This window comes from Myzus persicae, unplaced genomic scaffold (genome assembly GCF_001856785.1).
Source record: "Myzus persicae strain clone G006 unplaced genomic scaffold, MPER_G0061.0, whole genome shotgun sequence".
NCBI lineage: Eukaryota > Metazoa > Arthropoda > Insecta > Hemiptera > Aphididae > Myzus > Myzus persicae.
The window spans coordinates 1257698-1279625 of NW_019100691.1; the positions used below are offsets into that span (position 1 = coordinate 1257698).

General features: G+C 28.6%; 1 protein-coding gene across 3 annotated transcripts in view; it reads right to left on the reverse strand.

Annotated features, from left to right (window-relative positions):
- The window catches only part of LOC111041267 (cyclic nucleotide-gated cation channel subunit A), a 182039-nt gene that overhangs the window by 123902 nt on the left and 36209 nt on the right, over positions 1-21928 (reverse strand). For all 3 annotated transcript variants that reach the window (XM_022325513.1, XM_022325506.1, XM_022325515.1), the window contains exon 2: positions 5568-5834. In XM_022325513.1, the coding sequence (XP_022181205.1) occupies positions 5568-5741 (174 nt within the window). In that variant the 5' untranslated portion in view covers positions 5742-5834. The remainder of the gene's footprint in view (positions 1-5567; positions 5835-21928) is intronic.

A 21928-nucleotide genomic window follows, 5' to 3' on the forward strand; every position in this document is an offset into this window, starting at 1 on the left:
GTTTTGGCAGAATTTCGAATGGGGCACCCGTAGGTTTCTGCCATGCCCCGGGGGTGGGGGATGGCAGCACTTGCTCTCCGGTCACCGCGACTTGTCCGGAGAAAAATGCCGCCCGGTGGCCGAGGATCGAACCGCGACCGGCTGCGTCGCAGCGGAAGAGTCAGACCACTCGGTCACCTCGTCCCCCAAAAAGATATTATTGAGACGCTTAGTGTTTATGTTTATTAATATCTCTGAATTATTGATATTTTGAATAATATTCGAGAGGCGTTATTTATTGGTCAAGAAGCGTGTATGGCCTAACTGAGCCTCATAAATCACGGTCGTGAAAGAAAACCCTTAATCCCTGGACACCCTCCAAGTTATAATAATTACTCCAGTGAGTAAGGTATTATGAAAAGGACTGGTGAAAAACCACGCAGTAATTGACTGGAAACCTCTTGAATCATTGAATCAATAACAAGGTACAAAACTAATTTACCAAAAAGGATTATATTAGCTATCACACGTTTAATCATCCTTTGCTTAACCCCTCGCTCGAACACACACAAACACATTATTGTGTATATATATATTTATATATGTGTGTGTGTATGTGTGCGTGGCAGAAACACGAGTGTCCGTTCACGAACAGGCCGGGATTTCATTGTTGCACGCACAAAAGATTCTATTCAATCCATAATCTCACACTACCATCGAATATTATGTAACGATGAATTTCTCTATATATATGTTTTCGTCGATCTCTATAAAATTCCACCGTCTATATTATATAATATTGTGCGTTAAGGATGGGCATTTTACAATGAAATAGTTAACAAAGGGGACGACTGCCAACTTTTAATGGTTTTAAAAAGTAAAAGAAAGTTTTCATACACTAATGTGGGAAATGTATCGTAAGTATACATAATACGCAGTAGTTGATTAATCTAAATTACTTACATCAATTTTTATTTTTTTATTTTCTTTTCTTTTTACATCAAATTTTCCAGCAGAGAGGTTTATTGAAACAATATATCATAATAAACCCACCAAGGCAATAGACTGACGTGGCGATTGTCACTTATATAATATATAGGCCGTTCAATAATATAGTAAATCATCTTTTGGGCCGATGAACTCTCAAAATGTCATTCAATTTTAACAAAATATTTCGGCCAAAATACCACCTTCCTTAACAATATTGTACTAGGGTAAAATTCAAAATTGTATTTCATTTATGGACGTACACGTAGATAATAATATGGTAGGTACCCACAGTACATTATTCATAAATATATTGTGTTGCGTATTATGCTGAATACGCTTCGCTCATTTTCAACCAAAACTGTGTGAATAGATAATTTATATTGACTGTTTATTCTTTAGAAATGTTCAATTTTATTTTATTTTATTTGTTTACCTCTGCCAGTAATCAAAGTGGTGCTCAAAATCAGTTCTGCTTCGATAAAAATAATTAATAATACAATAAATAATGCGTATTGTGAACTGCACGTGGTTATAACTTATTATGACTAGTATATAAACATGATCAATACTGATTGCTGTAATACTAATTTTATATTACTTGTTTCTTCTAGAACAGAGGTTCCCAAACTTTTTATTGTACGACCCATTTTGAAAATTTTTTAAAATATGGTGACCCACAATATCAATGAATGACCTTTTTTTTTTTTTTACCATACAACAGAAAATTAAACTATTTTATTAAATTTTATGTAATTACGAAAAAAAATTATAATAAGTATAATAAATAGTATTTGACACGGCCCCTGGTAAACTCGTAATTGTCACACTCACAGATAAGGATTGACGATAAAACTGAATTTTGAACTTTGAACATCAACGAAAAGTAATAGATGATTATATTTTTGTATTATTTAAAAAAATAGCGCGATCCACCAAAAGTATAATCGTGACCTACTTTTGGGTCGCGACCCACAGTTTAGGAACCTCTGTTCTAGAATTTAAAATAAATTATATTAGAGTTATAAGTTCAAAGCATTTACTAGCTATTTACGAAGAAAATAAATAAAACAAGTCATTCATTATTTAAATTTTATTCTATCAATAACAGTGAATGCACTTAAAAAATTATATGTGCATGTGCTTCCATCACACAATTATTTGTGAGTGCTCAGCTAGTTCCATTTATAGTCTTCAAATTATGTAAAATTATTCATATTCAAAATGCAAGTATGCTTACTTGACTTATGTTTGTTTTACTGTGTGTAAACATGATTTAAACAAAGTGAAAAAAAATTAACTTAGTATTATTATTTTTTATTTCAATTTTTATTTTTTACCTTAGGTCTATTTATTAACACACAAATATTTTATGATAAATAACACTAATTTTCTTTTTCATTATTTCATAAATATAAAAAAAATAACAAAAATAACAATAAGTTAGAATTTAGTGCAACGTACGGAATGTGCGGAACAACTCTGCACAGCATTATATTTTAGTAATTCAACTTCGATTGTAAATTTCATGCCTGATATCGAATATTAATTGTATAATTACTTATCTACGGATATATAGTTATGTTTATATATTGTGTTTTACATTTATTATATATTTATAGAAGTATAAATGGCATTGGTATACTAAATTTGTGTACAATTTTCTAACTATTTGCAATATTATACAATATATAAGTAGTATAGTTAGTTAATTATGTTATTGAAATTTGAAAGTATTTATTTCAGTTTAAATCATCTCGTATAATATGAAGAAAAATTGTTGGAATAAAAGTTATGGAAAATATGTTATGACTTCAACTGTATTCGTGGTGCACAAAAATCAAATTCACATTTTCCTTAGAATTGTATTCATGATTTTTTTTTATAAATTGACACTGTAAAGTATAGGTTGTGCAATGTATATATAATTGTACAATAGTATAATTATATGCATATTTTAAATCAAAGAATATCATTCGATTAATTACTTAATATATATATTATATAGTTATTGATTGGGTAGGTCATATTAATTATTTCATTGTGCAGGAGCACTGATTAATAGTTGTCTTAACATGTAAATACCAGGTACCTACATGGTGGAAATGTACGAACAGACTAAATGTGGTCAAATAAAATTGAACGAAATAAATATGTTAATACAATACTTGATTCATACCATTCATTTAAATGTTAAATGTATAATTAGGTAGATACCAATAATAGTATAATGCTTCAAGTTCTTGCCATTTGTAGTTTATTAAGTATTCAATTTTCAGTACTTGAAGTATTTTAATTCAAATTACATATCCATCTAAAAACTACCGTGCACTAATAAAATATTAAGAAAAGAATATTTCAAATCGTTATGGACATTTTAACTGACGCAACTTCAATCGATTCTTTCGTTTGATATCGATTGATGATATTCCGTTTACAAACACACCACACACACACACACACACACACACACACACACACACACACTATATACATAATGCACATAATACACATAATACACATATTATGATATAAGAATAACATCGGACCCGCCACTATAACCACATAATCTTTAACGTCACAGACGCATTTTTGTTGTTATATATTTGAATAGTTTTTATAATATAATAATATGGAAAGGTTTCGAACATCGTACAATTTTAAAATAGGTACCTAATCACGGGGAAAAAATGCTTATGGTAATAATATTGTAATGGAATTGCTGTAAGTGTTTATACCCTTGATATCGCGAGAATGTAATTTATATATTTCAATTTTTCCATTGTCATGTGACGGTAAGAGTGGATAGCGGTATTAATAATAATAATAATAATAATAATATGACAGCAGATTTTGCTGGAACCGTATAGGTACACCTAGATACATTGTTCATACTTCACAACGGCCAATATTATACTCAGTTTGACAAACAATATTAACCTAAATATCAGACTTGTAGGTTGCAGGAATGGACAGTCATAATAATATTTTAATTTGATATTATTATTGTCGGTTTCCCGTATTCATAAATACGGTATTTTTATAGCATATATTTTTTTAATCGTTTCAAACATTTTTTTTTAAATAAGCATTGTTCAATAATTGCGGAGGTAGGTACCTATAGTTCAAGAGTGGTACGTGGCATAGCATACAATTGTTTTTCTCGCCCGCCTTCAGACTTTACGACGAATACCACAATATTGAACCGACCGTAGACATTGAGGTGATCTATACGGACTGCTATCAGTACTCGGTATATAAATAAGTGTCGGTAAACTTTTTTATTGATTTTCCTTTTCAATAACACAACAGCAGGTACACGAGTACATGACCTATATTAGCTATATTACTGAGAGACTGTGAGTTACAACACGAGAACTAGAAGTTATAAATACGAGTATATATAGTTATGATGATTCCCACATGATTTAAAACAATATAATACATTATTTCTACACAGATGTTATGGCATTAATGATACAAGCTCATACAACTGTCTTGAACAATTTTTAATTCAAATATTTGCTTATTAATATAAAAAATTATTATAATTAAGTACAGACAAATATCGTATACAATTTTACATTTTTCACAACGTAAAAATGTATTATACTTGTGAAAACTATTTAATTATTTAATAAATGTAAAAATCAAAATCTATAACTATATTTCATAGGTTAGAATATTGTATATATGCCTTAAAACAATAATTACAAAATATCATATTTTTTTATTGTACCTATAGAAACTTACACATGTATAATTGTTCCACCGTATAAGAACTAATACACGTCTGAATCATAATTCTCAACCGTAAGAATCGACGTATATAATTGTTAACTACTACTTTCGAGTGGAACTTACTACTACCCATAACATTATAATGCATTTATTAAAGTTCGGTAGTTATAATAATGACCAAAAGCCAAAAAAATCAAAGCGAAGTGAATAATATTTGTGTAACTATATCAGTAAAAATAACTTTATGGACATTCAGATAGTCACAAAAATATCATTATCCGTTTATCATGACGATCTTACCGAGTTATAAAATATTCCTATTTAGACGTTATATAGGGTGTCCCAGCAGAAGATCACATTTTAAAAACTTCGTAATTTCGTTTCTGCAGGGTTAGCAGCTGCACGGTTCCAATGTTTATCTTACTTGATGAGTGATGATTTCCGCAAGATTGGGCTACCTGCCACACTTCAAATGAGACAATGGCGTTGAAAAATTCCCTGATAACCTGATATCGAACCAAGGTGATCAGAATTGGCCTTCCAGGTATTTGTGGGGATACGTGAAGTCATTAGTGTATGCAAATAATCCGCAAGAGATACACTACTAATTTAAGGAAAAAATCAGAAGGAGTAATCGGCGGAATCGGCAGAATCGGCAGAGGTCACCGACTTGAACGATCGCATTAGGTGGTCATTTACTAGACACAATTTTTCACCATTAAATCGGAAATGTCTACGGTTAGAACACATTTTTTTTCGTCGAAATTTCGATAGTTTTTTGCCGAGTTATTGCGTTTTTGAAATGTGCGCGTCTGCTGCGACACCCCATATTATGTGACTGTACATGCGACAGGACTCACCGCAGGAACGGCAGGAGGAGGCAACATGGGCACCATGTGCAGATAAGTGCGCTGGCCATGTCGATCGCGATCCGGCGAAGGAGTGTGCTGCTGCTGTTGATGCTGCTGCAACCGGCGCGGTGACAGTACGACCCTGTCGTGTTGTGCGGCCGCAGCCATCATCGGGATCCACATCGGCCGCGGCTGTGTACGCGCCGCATCCGCAACTGCTCAAACCGTGTCCGCCATGACGCCGCCGCGAGTTCGTAGTGGACGCCGCCCAAACACCTGTTGAACGATGAACAATTTCATGATGTTGATGATAATAATAATGATGACTGATAGTAATGGTATAATATAAATAGTATAAAGGGTGAGTTTTTAAGAATGCTCACCCAAATTTGTTCACTTTAATAGTACATTTATTCAAATTCTGATTTTTAGAATTTTCATGTAGACTTAAAGTACATATTTTCAAATATCTGATATTTTTTGCACTATTTAAGGAGTCCCCTGCGGTAATACAAATTTCTATTTTTCAAACGAAAACTCCCCTTTTTTACTGAAAATTATTCAGTTAATGATTTTTTTGAGGTATCTAAAGCAAAATTCTAATGAGTAGATTCTGAGCTATTCAAATGGATAATAATCCTTAAGAATGGTTTTATAAGAATACAAACTATATATAATGTTAAACGTAGTATTTATTATACTTAGATGATTATTACAAATTATTTATATTGATTAATTAATAGTAATTGCAAAAATTTTCAAATCGTCTAAGCCTCCTATTTACTAAACTCGTTACCATAGACATAATATCCTTAAAACACAAAGTTGCGTAACTCACAAACTACTATGTAGCTTGAATTTTGATTTGGACACATCATCAAAATTCTCAAAAAAAAATATCCGCTTAGTGATTAAAAATGAAAGAGGAGGTTCCTATTAGAAAAACTGAAGATTTTATTGGCACAAGATGATCCTGAAGTGGTATAGAAAATTTCAAACATTTGAAAAAATGGTCTTCAAGTGTATTTAAGAATTTCAAAAACCTAAATCTTAATATATGTATAATTTAATCATAAAACAGGATAAACATTCTTAAAAAATCACCATCTATATAGATGATAATGTTTTTTGATGAGAACTTTCAGAGTGAAAACTATTTAACACAAAAAATGATTTAAAAAAAAAAAACTTTTTTTTTATTTTAATTTTAAGTACCTATTTTATGATAACCTGTCTTTTTAATTATTATGACAATGTTTTTTTTTAAATAATCCCTTAAAGTTTTGATGACCTCACATTCAATATATTTTCTGCATCAACATTTTTATGAAAATAAAATAAGTAAAATACATTTGTAGTCGAAAACTTTAAATATGTTTAGCTATATTCCAACCGTGACATCCATAAGAAGAAAAAATGTGCTTGTTTTCATTTTAAAGAGACAGTCGTTCGATTTTCGTGGACTTAACTATAGTAAGTAGGTAGTAAATATCAGTTAAGTTACGACTCAGTAATAATATGTCTCGATAACCTTATTTCCGTTTTCGTTCTCTTTGGGAAAAATTGACATTAAGTCAGCAAAAGCTTCATGAACGTTTTTAGAAAAAATCAGGTAGTGTAAATATCTTTTTATTAACTACACAAACATTTGTTTATCAAATCGATTTTGGATGAAAAAAAATAACATTGCGTTGAACTTAGCATTAAAATATAGTAACTCAAGTCACTCAAATTCAAGCTACACTATAGGCACAAGTGCTCGCAATAAAATTATGTAATTATTCGGCACTGAATTCGTTTTTTTATTACCTGCAAGTAAATTTAAAACTCTGAACTCAATTATAATAGTACTTTAAAACCGACAATTATTTATGATAGTATAGGGCATAGGAAGGATTCAGCTGTTACCTCAATAAGTAAAGAAAATTAAATTGTAAGTATATATTTATCGGTTACAGATACTTAAAATTAAAATGTTTGTTCTTTCATTTCTTGCAGAGTAAGCCTGCAATTTACAGAGTTAGCTTCATTTAAATTTTTTAACAGTTGAATTATTAATTTCCATTAAGCATTCATACAGTAGTTTTATGCACTTTTTAAAGCTTTGACAGGAGGTGGCTTTGGAGTGGCAAATCTTGTATAGTGGGTTGGAGAAAATTTAAGAGGACAAACATAGCAAGTCACTCATGTGTACCTATACTACTCGTATATGTATACCTTTTTTGACCACTTCCAATATTTTTTAATCGTTTCTCGTGTTATGAATTTTAACTACATGCTATACAGGGTGATTCACTAAGCATGATCACCCCCTTTTTTCATCAATAAATACAGTTATTCAAATTCTGATTTTTGGAATTTTGAAATACCTAAGCTTGAAGATCATATTTTTAAATTATTGAATTTTTTTGTACTGTTTGAGGAGTACCTTGTGGAGATACAAACTCCAGTTTTTCAACTGACAACACCCATTTTTAGTAACTAATATCAATCTATTATAATTTATAAAAATGTCAAAAGCATAATAAATACTAGATGATATTTTACATAGGTTTTATATTTTAATAAAACCATTTTAAGGACTATTATCCTTAGTACAAGCATTTAAGTAACTAAGAAATTACTCACTCGAATTTGCATTAGGTACATCTGAATTTTCAAAAAAAAAACTATCTACTAAATAATCTATACTAAAAAGGGGGCTCTAATTTGAAAAACAGATGGTTGTATCACCCACCACAGGACAGTCCGTAAGTAGTAGAAACAAATAAAGAATTTTAAAATACGTTGTTTGAGTGTATTTAAAAATTCCAAAAATCAAAACTGAACTAAATTTATTACCTACTAAGGAAAAATATTGGGTGAGCATGATTGGTGAATCATTCTCTATATAATACAGTTAAACCTGTCTTTAAGGGACATTTAAAAGTGTCCGTTATAGAAAGGTTTCAGGTAGTGCCTATCATTTTGCCTGGGCCTTATTATTTTTTACGTTGAGAAAACGCATTATCGCAGTTAATACATTGGCCAATTTATTTTGTGGGCTCTAATAATAATTAAAAAATTGGATTGACGGCCCTGCATTTTTACTTACGAGGTCTAGCGTGCAGCACATTGAGCACATCTAAAAAGATGATATCTCTAGTTTATAATATTAAATTAAAATAGCTCCCCTGGTTATAAATTGGTAAATTTTTATGAATAAATTTTTTTCATTCAAATATTATAATTTTTAATTACAATTTTAATAATATAACATTTGCAAATACTCCCTATATCAATACCTAACCATTGTAGTCAGAAACCATTTGTATAAGGTTTTTGTGTAAATGTGTAATAAATCAAGTGAGTTAAAGTATTTTTTTTTAAATCTTTAAATTATTTGGTTAAATAATGTACAGATTATGTTTAAAAAAACCTAGTGGACGTGAGCGGAATGCAAAGTCTGCAAAACCTATTAAATCCTTTTATAGACAAACAATCGTAATACTTTGACAAATAACTCTGATAAATGATTAATGGAAGATCAAAGTCAAGGTTACATATTAGTATACGTAAGTGAAATTAAACATTATCTACTGTATAATTCAATCATTATCCTTGAATTCGTTTAACATTATTTTTATTATATAATTATTATATTATATTAAGCATTAAAGATATTGATAAATTTAATACATTTATTGAGATGTACGTATAAATTTTAAACGGTACATATAGACCTGCAAATATGATAGCCTTTATCGGGTTATTGTTGCTGCATGGTGAGTAAAAATTAGGTGTACATATCTACTTCAATTTTCACAAATTAAAACAAAATAAGAAAATTGATTTTGTCAAAAACTGATTTTTGGCTTATTAATTCCTGTTTTTTCCTAATTGCATTGTTTTTTTTAACAATCAATAAATATACTGGGAATTTTTATTTTTTATCTTCAAACGAAAAAAAACAGACTTAATTTTTCTATCAGAAACCACCGTAAAAGTTAAGAATCAAATCAAGTCTACTACAAAATGGGTGTACACATTCACAACACAAATAAAATATAGGTGCATCGTTGAAAAATCAATACATCGATCGCTATACTCATAATCTATAAAATATAAGACTTCACTTAAAAGTATAGAACGAGGACAATTACATATAATAGAAATTTAAATCTGAGTCCTCGTTAATATATATTTTAATAATTCGAAAGTGTCTACGGAGACAGGCATCCTCCGTCCCTTAGGTCTAATGCGTCGACGGGCAAGATTATTGTAGCAATAAACATTAAAATGTTGTTTTTTATTTTTCGTATTAACAAGTATGTAATATTATTTCTTTTTATTTCTTTCAATAGAATAATAGGCCCCACTGAACATTCTCGTGACTCGTGTGGGACCCAAGAAGAACATTAACCCATATTTTTTTTATACCAAGTATTAAGAAAATATTGAGAATTGTGTCCAAGTGAAAACATAAGCTTATCGGTGTGGTGACCTTTATAGAATATGAACTTCAGTATGCATATATATATATACAGAAATACAGCAGATGTCAACTATAACGACCATCAAGCGATCGTTTGAAATAGCTAATTAAACAAAAATTGATAAAAAGCAAAAATAAAAAAAGTTTAATTAGGTACATGACATATTTTATAGACTATACATGTATATTGTATATTTTATAGGAACATATCATTTTTAAAAGGTACCAAATTTTTTTAGAAAAACGAAGTTTCAAGGAATAAAATTAATACGCTGTTGTTCGATTATTTCGAAATTATAAATGTTACATTGGAATTTTTACAACTTCTATGTCCTATAATATTACCTCAACCATGGTCAATGATGGGACAAAGATATATTCATTAATAAAATAAATTATTTAGATTTCATACATTATTATTGAGATATTCTCCAATATCAGTTTCTACCACACGATATGTTAACTGATTTCACATTTCCTAATGATATATATATATATATATATATATATACTATTTATATACAATATGCATTACAATTTCTTTTTTTAACTTTACGAAAATGATCATTTTAGATTTTTTTAAATGTTCCTGAAAATGAGAAAAATGATAATGTTGCAATTATTATGGTATATTAAAAAAGATTTGTGAATTTATTTATTTTTTCTGACTATATTGCAGTGTATCCGTTCGACTCCTGACTTCGGTATCGGCACGGAGTTCTTTTAATTGGTTAATTATTCTCACAATATAAAAATTATTGCAATTTTTTTAATATATCCATTAAAACGTATAATATTTTATTACATTTTAAATCAACAGGTATCAACTGTATAGCTTTAATTTTTTTTTCATATCCTAAAATGTAGAACCTAAAATTAACATGATTGTAAAATTAAGAAAAAAATTGAATGTTACTTTACGTGTTAATACTATATAAAAATGGAAACGTGGAATCGGTTATTATAATCTCATTTTGTGGAAACTGGTATTGGTTTAAAAGGAAAAGGTACACATTTGGTGAAAACATCCGTCGTGCCCATCGTGATAATATTTATAGTATTGACTAAAATATTACGAAATATTTTTTGTACCTCCCCGGGAAAAAAATGAAGATGCCTACCTCGGCCTTATCGTGGAACGTGTCGCGTCATGCGGATAGGTCGATTGTTATTTCGACATAAATTTCGTTGGACGAGACATAAATTGCCACGTAGATAGCGCATATATAGGCAGCACCTATGTTAGTATCCACGGTAGTGTCGCGTGTATAATTTATCGTGTTTCGGGGAGAGTAAATCACACGGTTTACGTATATATACCTCCTACCACGCGCCAGTCGTCGTATGGAGGCGATCGGCTTAAATAATAATAATAATAGTAATACGCATTTGAGAAAACGCGCACATTAAAGTTTTTCAATTAACATTCCCCTCAGACTTTCGAGCTACACCTATATACCTTTATTATAATATTGAAATATCTCAATGTGTTCCGAGTACCCATATAAATATATATATATATATATACGAACGCTTGTATATCATACTGTGCACCATTTGCGTTTCAGGTGTGATTATTGGTCATCATTTTGTTTTCACTTCTTCGTCACGTATGAATAAATCAATAAAATAAACGGTTATAGTTTAATTTTCTCAGACGAGAAAACTACGGAACAGTGATGCTCGACAATACATAATGTTTTTTTTTTATTATTATTAGCTTCTAGTACGACAACTATGATAGCTCTAAAATTGTATTTATGTATCATATAGTTTATATAACAGTCGTACAATTAAATAGCAATGTTCAAACGATACATTATTGCTTGCATTACGTGAAGGTACGGTATAATATATTTATTACAAGTTTACCAGTGTAAATTATACCACACTTAAGCATAATAATATATTACAACATATATTCCACTCGGCGATTGTAAATACAATGGGATTTTCATTTTTATTTTTCAATGGACGCACTCACAAATGCAATCGCATTCGTTATATTTTTAAATTTTTTTACGAATACCAAAGAAAAATTAATTAATTTTTAATTCAAAATATACATTTTATAATATTCTACGCTGGAGATTTATTCTTCAACATTATAAACGTATTGTATTATGGCTTCAACTTGTTATAGCAGCAGTACACGATTGCAATAATATATAACCTATTAAGTTATGTGTCGTGTGTACATACTATAAACGTATTTCTCACATATTTATTCCAATGAAATTTTAATGTTTTCCTTTTCCAAATGAATTCTATAATACGCCATTCGCAAATGCATTTTTACAAACAAAAATAATAAAACTCTTTTAGTACTAATAAACATTAAGCATTAAATATTAATAGCTATTTTTCATGGGTAATCTAGAACTATTGAAATCGCCAATATTAAGAAACGTTTGTAAGTACACGAGTTACATTTTTCAAATAATTAATATATTAATTTCGTCAATGCTGTCTACACTCAGCCAATATTATTAGCCATTAGTTATTAGTCATTACTCGAGTCGAAATGACAGAAAGCACGATTAGGAGACAAATCATACGAGATGCCTTTGATTTGAAAATGATCACCAAAATTACTGGTATCTCGTCAGGGATCACAATATTATAATAACTGCTTTGGGAACCGCAGGAAACCAAACCGACATTTCCACGACACAACAAAAATATTTGGTTTTTCTCGAACAAAAGCAATTTTGGATTCTTCATTAAACGTGGTTAGCTTTCACCACTTGAATACAAATTCTGACAATATACATTTATGAGACACTTATACGAATGTATATTACACAATTATAATACATTAAATTAGTGCATATTCCAAAAATTAACTTTTCCTTAAATAAAAATATATATTATAACACATATTATTATTATATGAATAAACGTTTCACAAATGTGCAGCAATATTATTTTTCATACAAGACTAGGAACTATACTTGAATATATAGTGGTTAATTTGAAATTCCACCACAGCTCGCTAAAGAGTTTAATAGTTTTCGTTTTTTCACTGTTCGGTATATTATAATTTTATGAAAAACAAGTGAAATAAGTATGTTAGAACTTTAGAAGTGTTGAATATGTTACAATAAAATAAAAAATGGATTTTAATTAATGTGTGTTACTGTGTTGTAGGTAAACAAGGTTGGTTCTCATTTTTATGAAAAAGAAGTTTGAATCGCTTATACCATTTGAAGGACATTCTTCAAATGGTATAAATGGTTTTAGAACTAAGTAAGAATACTTAGAATTTCAAAAATCAAAATTTAATTTAATTAAAAAAATATATAATTAAACCAAACAAAAAATGACAGTTGGCATGGTTGGTGAATCATCCTGTATAGTGTATATACTACATAGGCTTACTAGTGATTCAAAACAAATTAAAACAAATATAAGATGATGACTACTTGGTCATTTTATTTAAAAAAGTAGTATGACACTATATATTTCTAATGTTTCTAATGTAGTGCATATTAGTGTATATTTTCTGCATGCTGACAATATATTTATAATGAAAATACATAAATTGAATACATAATGATGCGTGTACTTTAATGTTAATTTGAAGGAAGGAAAAAACAGTAATGGAGTGATATGTAGTAATAACCGTCTATAGTAGAGAGCAATTCAGTTGCGATTTATGGCTAAATATCCACTTACCGCGTTAATATTATAACTTACCAAGATGGAGACTACATATCCAACATGTCCACAATTTATTGGGGAATTCAAAAATATAATTTGATGAACGATTATACTTAACAATTCAACACATTTGTATAAAACAGTTTTTCTACTTTATACAGCATTTACGCATTAATACATTATAATATGACTGATAACCACCAATCACATAATATATGCGTATATATTAATTATTATATTACTTGTATACTGGTAAAGTATACTAATTTATTATGATAAGAGACAAAAACTAATTCTTTTTTAATGGAACAGCAACGTTTCATTAAGTATCTAATTCGAGTAAATTGTAAACCATACCTTAGTTTTAAATGTTATAGCATTATATTATGCAATTAAATCGTTATTCATCTTTTTTTTTTAGATATAAGTAGCGTTTATTTGAGAATTAATAACTTTTTCGCTGTCTACTTATTTAATTGACAAATGAACTTTGCACACATTATTTTTGTGATATAGTTGAGAAAAAATGTAATATTATTATTAAATAAAAACTGCTATAATCAACACTTGGAGAAAATAATGTGAAAAATGTAGAATTGGCGCCAACAATACGGTTTTCAGCACATTTAAAACGTATACACTGTCTAGCATATTTTCTGAAAGAGAGTATTTTTTTCCTAAATGGGTCATTGACTCAATCAGAACCCTCTCATTTACAATGCATTACATTTTGTACTCGTTATCTGATACAAAAAAATAATAATAATATCTTGAATGATTGATTATAAATCATTAACATAATAACTATTACTAAAAAATACATAACCCAAATAACTAAGACTACATTCAGATCAAATATAAATAAATAAATATATATATATATTATATATATTATATAGGTATTACATAGTATATATTTTTATATATTAGTCAATACAAAATTACATTATAATATTATACACCTACACTAGAAACCTATCGTAAAATCATACATAACTGGGTATTAGGTTTCTTTTCTTTTTTGTATGCCTTTGTATGTAAAAATTCAATACTTTGACAAATAAACAATAAAATATTATGCTTCTACATACAAATATTATCTTCTTATAATTTGCAATTATGCTAATGGTTTTTAAAAGTTGGTTTGAAGTTTAGAAATTGCTATGATCTTGGATATCGGCTGAGAAAGATTGTCAAGTATTTCAGCAAACGATTCCGTTAATAATTATTATGGTAGAGGTATAATTAATGTACTATACTCATAACACAAGGATGCAATGTAAGTGAAGCAGAACAGTAATTTTTAATTGTTTATAAGGCAACGTAAATAATTAGAGTAATATAATACCAATCAATAGTTAGAATAATATGGTAAAATTCACCAGAAACGAAATAATAAATAGGTTATCGTAAAGTTTTCTGTATAAGTAAGAACAATTTTATTGGTTGACATAATATTATATTGTATGAATATTCTCTAGAATTTCAAATGTAATTATGGTTTTCTGTTGACCATAAAAATATATCGTTATTAATATAGAACTATTTTCATAAAAAACCAAGTTATTAAAATCATACGAAATTGAAGTATACGACTAAAGACTTTATTTTATCATTATATCTCCTGAGGTTGAAAAAATCTTTTAAAAAATAGCGTGCCGATTTCAAACAAATATTTATTCTTCTTATAAGAAGTTTAATATCACAGTGTTATTGACATTTCCGTTTCTCAATGCACAATTTTCAACACGTAATTGAGATGAATTTGATCAAGATGAGAACTATATGAAACTGTGGTTTTTTTTTAAGATTTTCTATTCGGCAAAACTTGACCAGTAAGGTATCGTTATAAGAAAAAAAACCAATAAATAAAACCGAGAACAATTTGGTCAGTGTTTGCTTTGATAAAGGCCTTGAGGGTTTATTTGTATTATTTTATTGTATACTAGTTGCTATTATACTTTTCGATGATATTTTTTACTAAACAAAAAATCGATTTCAACAAAATAAAATGCAATAAACACATTCATCAACATAATGTGTTTATTGTTTTCTTTAAAAATGTTAGATGATTGTAAAAAAAAAACAAAGTTAAAATTTCAGAAATTAAAATTCTACACTATGCAGTCATTTTGGATTATGAAATTTATTCCTTGGTAAAAAAATAGCAAAAGTAATGATAGAATTTTCTTTCGATTTTCTATTAAAACAATAATAAATAAAATAGTGTTTCCTGATTAAACAGCCTAAAATATAAATGATATTGTTATGTGTAACTATGAAATACTGACAGAAAATGTTATAATATATTATTTTATAACATAACACATAGTAACACTTCACTACAACGTTACAATTTTCTGAATTACAATTTGTAATACCTTACGGCTCACTCCAGCTATATCTAGTGGCACAGAGTTCTGAATTATAATTGGCCCGGGAAAATTTTGTTTCACCAGCCCAAAACACCATTAATGCAGACAATTTAGTGGAAATGTAGTGAAATCAAAAAAAAAAAAAATTTTAGTCAGCTTCAATATTAGATGCTACGGCTACACCACGCCTGTCAGCTCATGGTAAAATAAACAGCTAAAATTCAATTCAAACGGCAGCACATTAAACAAATTACAAAATTGAACAAGGTAGAACATACTAGGACACAACTTAATATGACAGTTTTTTATTTAAGAAATCACTTCTACTTTTTACTATATCAATAACTTCTTCTGAGTCGGCTATATCATGTAATATATTTTTTTCCACATTCGAAAGCATTTCATTTATTTCTTATTGAACGAAAAAATAAAACATAATATTATAAATTATTACTCCTTCAGCTATAGTTATTCACTTTTTGAATTAGTGGGATTGAAAATAGTTCTGAGACCGGTCTGCATTGCTTTGCTTGTGAAGGTAAAACTTTTTTATTTTTTCCCCTAATCGTTTGTGCTCTACCTTTACGTTTATTCTCCTACATTGCTTTCTCAGACAAAAAAAAAAACACTTTAAAAAAAAAGCGTAAACCAATTCCAATAATTACACTTTTTCGTATATTAATGTATAAATCTAGTTTTTCAGTCGATATTGAAAAGAAAATAATGTCATAATTTATCAATGTTGTCATAACGATGGCTGTTTTGCTACATCGTGTACTCGCAGCACGGTTGAATGTACAATGTATTGTTCTATGGTACAACTGTGTGGTCGTGAGCCTCATATCGGAATTTTGATGCCGTTTGTATTTTGATATCATATACGTAGCTACCAAGATAATACCGGTTCGTGAAATTGACTAGAGTTGTCTTTATAGAATATATTATGCACAAGTGCACAACACGTCATACAAGTAGGTAATAAAAAATATTTAAAAAAATGAAAAGAACAAATTTAGTATAAAATATATTGTAAAATCGGTTTTATGATGATGGACCCGTATAGTCATGACCGGGCTCCGGCCCACCGGGAAACTTCCCGGCCTCCCGGTGGCACAATCCGCCTCTAAATTGCCTATATCATGATAAAAATATTAAATACAAAGTAGTAAAAATTAACTGTGTTCGACAAACTTTTTTAGCACTGTATTTTAATCTATAATAATATGTTGGTTGGTAAAATTATGTGTACAATGATATTATTTTTAGTTACAAAAAAAGCATTGTTTCCGTTAGACTAGTTACGCCACCACTGACAAGTCACCTCATATCGTTATCGACACACCCGCATGGTTGGTCTTAGTTACACACCAGTAATAAATAATACATAATAGGAATCGTCATTGACCTGTTTTATTTATTAGGTACTATTTTTTATCCCACATCACTTTTTTTGGGAAACACACTTGGCGGCTGATGAAAAATCGGTGATATAAACAACACATTGCCACGGATTAGACAAATTTTTTCATATCGAGCTTGTTATTTGGTGATGAATCGATTAGGATTATTCTTAAATAATATTGTTGACAAGAGCAACATTTATTCACATACAAATAGGTAATACATTATTGCGAATTATCATATAAATTGAAAAAACTTTTGTTTGCTAACAATTTAAACATATTATATACAAATACCTGGACAGAGTATCTAAGTCGTAATGCTCAATAGTTTTTATTCGTTTAATATTATTAAATCATTTGAATAATACAACTTCAAAATAATATTGTACCTAATTTATGAAGTTAAATTATATCTGATCTAATTAATTTATTACAGTAGCAAATACTAGTGTACTTATTATAAAACACTTGTATTGTTGTATAATATTCGCATAATGCAAAGACTAATAAAGCGTTGAATAATATTGCTACCAGAAGGGTGTTTTAGTTTTATTATATACTATCTCTGACCGTAAAAACATTCATGGCTGTAATGAACATATTGTTTAGGAAACAGTAGAATTCACTTAAGATCTCACAAAACAACAGTTTAATTCACATAAACATTAGTTATTTTGAATCAGCTGTTTCAAATTATTGTGTTTTTAGTATTTGAACTTATTCAAAAATTCAACTGATTTACGTATGTATAGGAAACGTTTGTTTTATTCAAAATTCAAATCATATAAAATTCTAAAGTTATATTTCTAATATATTTTGTTATTTATCATTCAATCGAAAATTCGAGATAAATGATCACCATATTTTATAAATTAACAATCTTAATAAATAATAACTTAATGATAATAAACTAATTTAAAATGCACCTTATTATATTTTATGTATCAAGATTACTTTGATCAAACTATGGAACTTTAAATAATAATAATTATAATTTATAATAAATACTTCATTCGTGTTCTTTCAAAGTTATTTGCAAAAGCTACACATTTTAATTTCATCTAAAATAACATAATAAAGGTACTATTGCGTATGTTTTTTACTACAATATAAAGCATTTGCCATAGTGCAATTTTAACAAAGTTACCTTGTGGTTTCCTATCTCGTTGTAAATATAGTCATCATGGGAAGTATAAAAATTTATTTTTTCGTATTCACTGATGTGTGATTTGTATAGTAAAAGGTCCGCCTACCGGCTACCGTACCATAATCAAAAAAAAGCTAAATGTGTCTAATGTCGTTTAAAATTGTAGGGTAATAGAACTCCAACATCAACGTAAGTTATCAGAATTTGGAAGAATGAAATTGGGTTCTCTTTCTAAATTCGTTTGTTGGTCAAAGCCTGTAAGTCTCCATATAACATATATACTTAAGGGAGGAGAAAGAATGAATAATGGACAGAATGAGTGGAAACCCATTCTCTAACACAATTCACAGACAGAAGGGATGAAGAAAAGAGTAGTCGTTAAACATTTTACGAACAGACAAACGTGGTCACTATTTTCTAAGAGACTTTACTCCATTTTCCAATCCCTTTGAGTCTAATAAACCGCTTTTCACAGGACCGTAGATTATTACACGAAATGTTTAAGAAAATTGTACGGTCGATACAATGCAAAAAGCATGAAACAACCACTCGGTCTGGATTGACTATACATTTATCGAATGTATTGTTATCTCCACAGAAAAAATCATCAAGCCTAGCTAGGTTTTTATTTTGAAATTTATATATTCAAAAAAAAAAAATGATCAACATCAAACACTTTGTTCTACAACATTATCAAATGCATATTTATAAAATGTTAGTAAAAGAAAAACGTATCGAATAAAATAATATTTATCTATTATTATAGAAATAACAAAAATAAAACAATATATTATTGCAATTAAATGGTTGAAATGTAATAACATCAAATTGCTATGGAAAATACAATAATGTTATACCCATTACAAAATAAATATTATAGTGTGATAACGTGTTATAATATTACGCGTTACGGATTATGTGATTTATTTCACAACTAAAATTTAATTGAAAATTCAGAAATGTAATGAGTTACACATGCCGTGTTTCTCAAAACTAAAATAGATTGGTATGCCTAGAAAACCCGTGACGCATGATCTGTCACCGCATGATGATAATAATTTATTATGTTGTTATTCAAAATAGTTTTTTGTTTTATTTTATACCAACCAAACATAAATAAATTACCTCGCGTTATAACACGAGAATAACTTGTGAACTAGCAAGCATTCTGTACCTATACATATTTACTTACCATAATAACTATACCAACTAACCATCTAGTTTAGTTTGTAAACGGTGTTATTGTTACTCTCAAACATACACAAAACGACAATACGTGAAAACCATTGCCTATGTAAAAGTATATACACACACTCACCAGTGATGGAAATAAGCAATCATCCTGTTTCCAAAGTTTAAAAAGTTGAGTAACATAAAAAAAGGTTTTTTTTCAATATAATAAAACCATGTAGGGTTACTCTTATTTTATACATTGAGTTATTTAAGATTCTGAGCAGAGCAACTAAGCTATTACTTTTACTGCGGTGATGTTTATTCTTTTTCTTTATATGTTTGAAAACACTTTTTAGCGTTAAATGCTCCGAACATCTCGTATGTATAATATGCAATAGTTCGGAATCGATATGTTTTTCTACGATACATTTCGTATACAGCGAATGAAACTTTTGGTTGACAAATTATTTTATTTCTATGGTGTAATAAATAACTTTCCTTTCAGAATCTTTCTTCGTTTGTGACGTTTCATCGCGTTCAAATTTGACTATACATCGAGTTTGTATAATGGCGCATTCCCTAAGTAAAATCTCAGCATGTGGCTCAAACTCCGAATAACATTATATCTCATCACTAGTGTTCATTGTTTGGGCAGCCTTTTGTTGCTGTTATTTACGTACAAACAAACCGAAACGTAACAATTAATTTATATTTTGTGTACAGAAAAAAAAAAATGAAAACATAATAAATTGTGACAGACTTTTGGTGAATTGGGCAATTTTATGTGCAGTGAAAATAAACACAATATGCTTATAGTGCTATATTTATATTTTACAAGATACCGAAAAAAGCATAAGTATAGCGAAACTTTTAATAAGCAAATAACCAGATTTCTTTAAACTCTGCTATATCAATTTAATACGTCAACTACTTGCTTCGTCTTTTTAATAATTTAACAACACACATTTCGCTTTAATAGGTTCGTTAAATTCAGAAACGTTGGAAAATCTCATTATGAAGACTAAATAGTGGTCTGTGGCAAGTTAAATCGTCTGTTCATATTTAATTTAACGTAGCTTTGAGAACGTCTTGTTATGTATACATGGTGATATTTTTTAGTATTTAGTTATAATTAAAAGAAAAAAGAATTTTAAGTAACTAACAATATAAATGAAAAAAACATTCTGAAAAAAAATAATTTTATAAAAATAATATTTAGTGGCTCCGTACTTCCAAATCAATTAATATTTATAATTATTTATACATCAAAACATCACCACAAGTTAATAATACTTGAATTTATTACAAAATTAATAAATTCGAATTATTATCTAAATATAATAATATATATATTTTAATATATAGAAACCAAATAGTCTCTAACCATTGCTATATGGTATATACAAATGGCTAAACAATTTGTAATAGATTTTCGTAAAATTGTATAAATTTTCTGTAATTTAAATTAACTTTAGTAGGAATCATCTCAGTTTATTTTTTAAATACTTAATAATTAATTTATGGAAATACTAATATTTTTATTACCATAGTTCTTAAATACAATTGTTAACTCTTTTAAATGGCAATATATATTTTAATTTTATATTCCGAGGCAAACTATTATTCAGAGTTCTTATATCTATCAAAATTAAGTTTACAATAAGTAGTTTATTTATTATATGTATTCAAAGTTTAGACAAATGGAGAAGTTCATCAACATTTTTCTGGGTAACTGCCTTTAAGTACTACTCCACTTAAACATTAAATACTTATAACTTATAACTTATAAACTTCTTGCCCATAGTTCTATTTTTATGTATATTAAAGTAATACAATTATTCGTATGTATTATGCTTTGGAATAAGGAATAAAAAATGCATCTTGTCGCTAAAATATTTAATATTTGAGGAAAAATTTTTTGAACCAAAATTATGTAAAATAAATTGTTAAAAACGTTAATAGTTTGGGAAACAATTAATGTTCTGGTATTTGACTTTGTCTAATCTTATCTCGACATATGTAAGTATGTATACCTGCAGCAGATGACTATCGAATCCGATAATCGAGATCGTATTATCACTTATATAATTTAGTGGTTATAAGATTTTCAAAAAGAGTATCACTTGTAATGATTC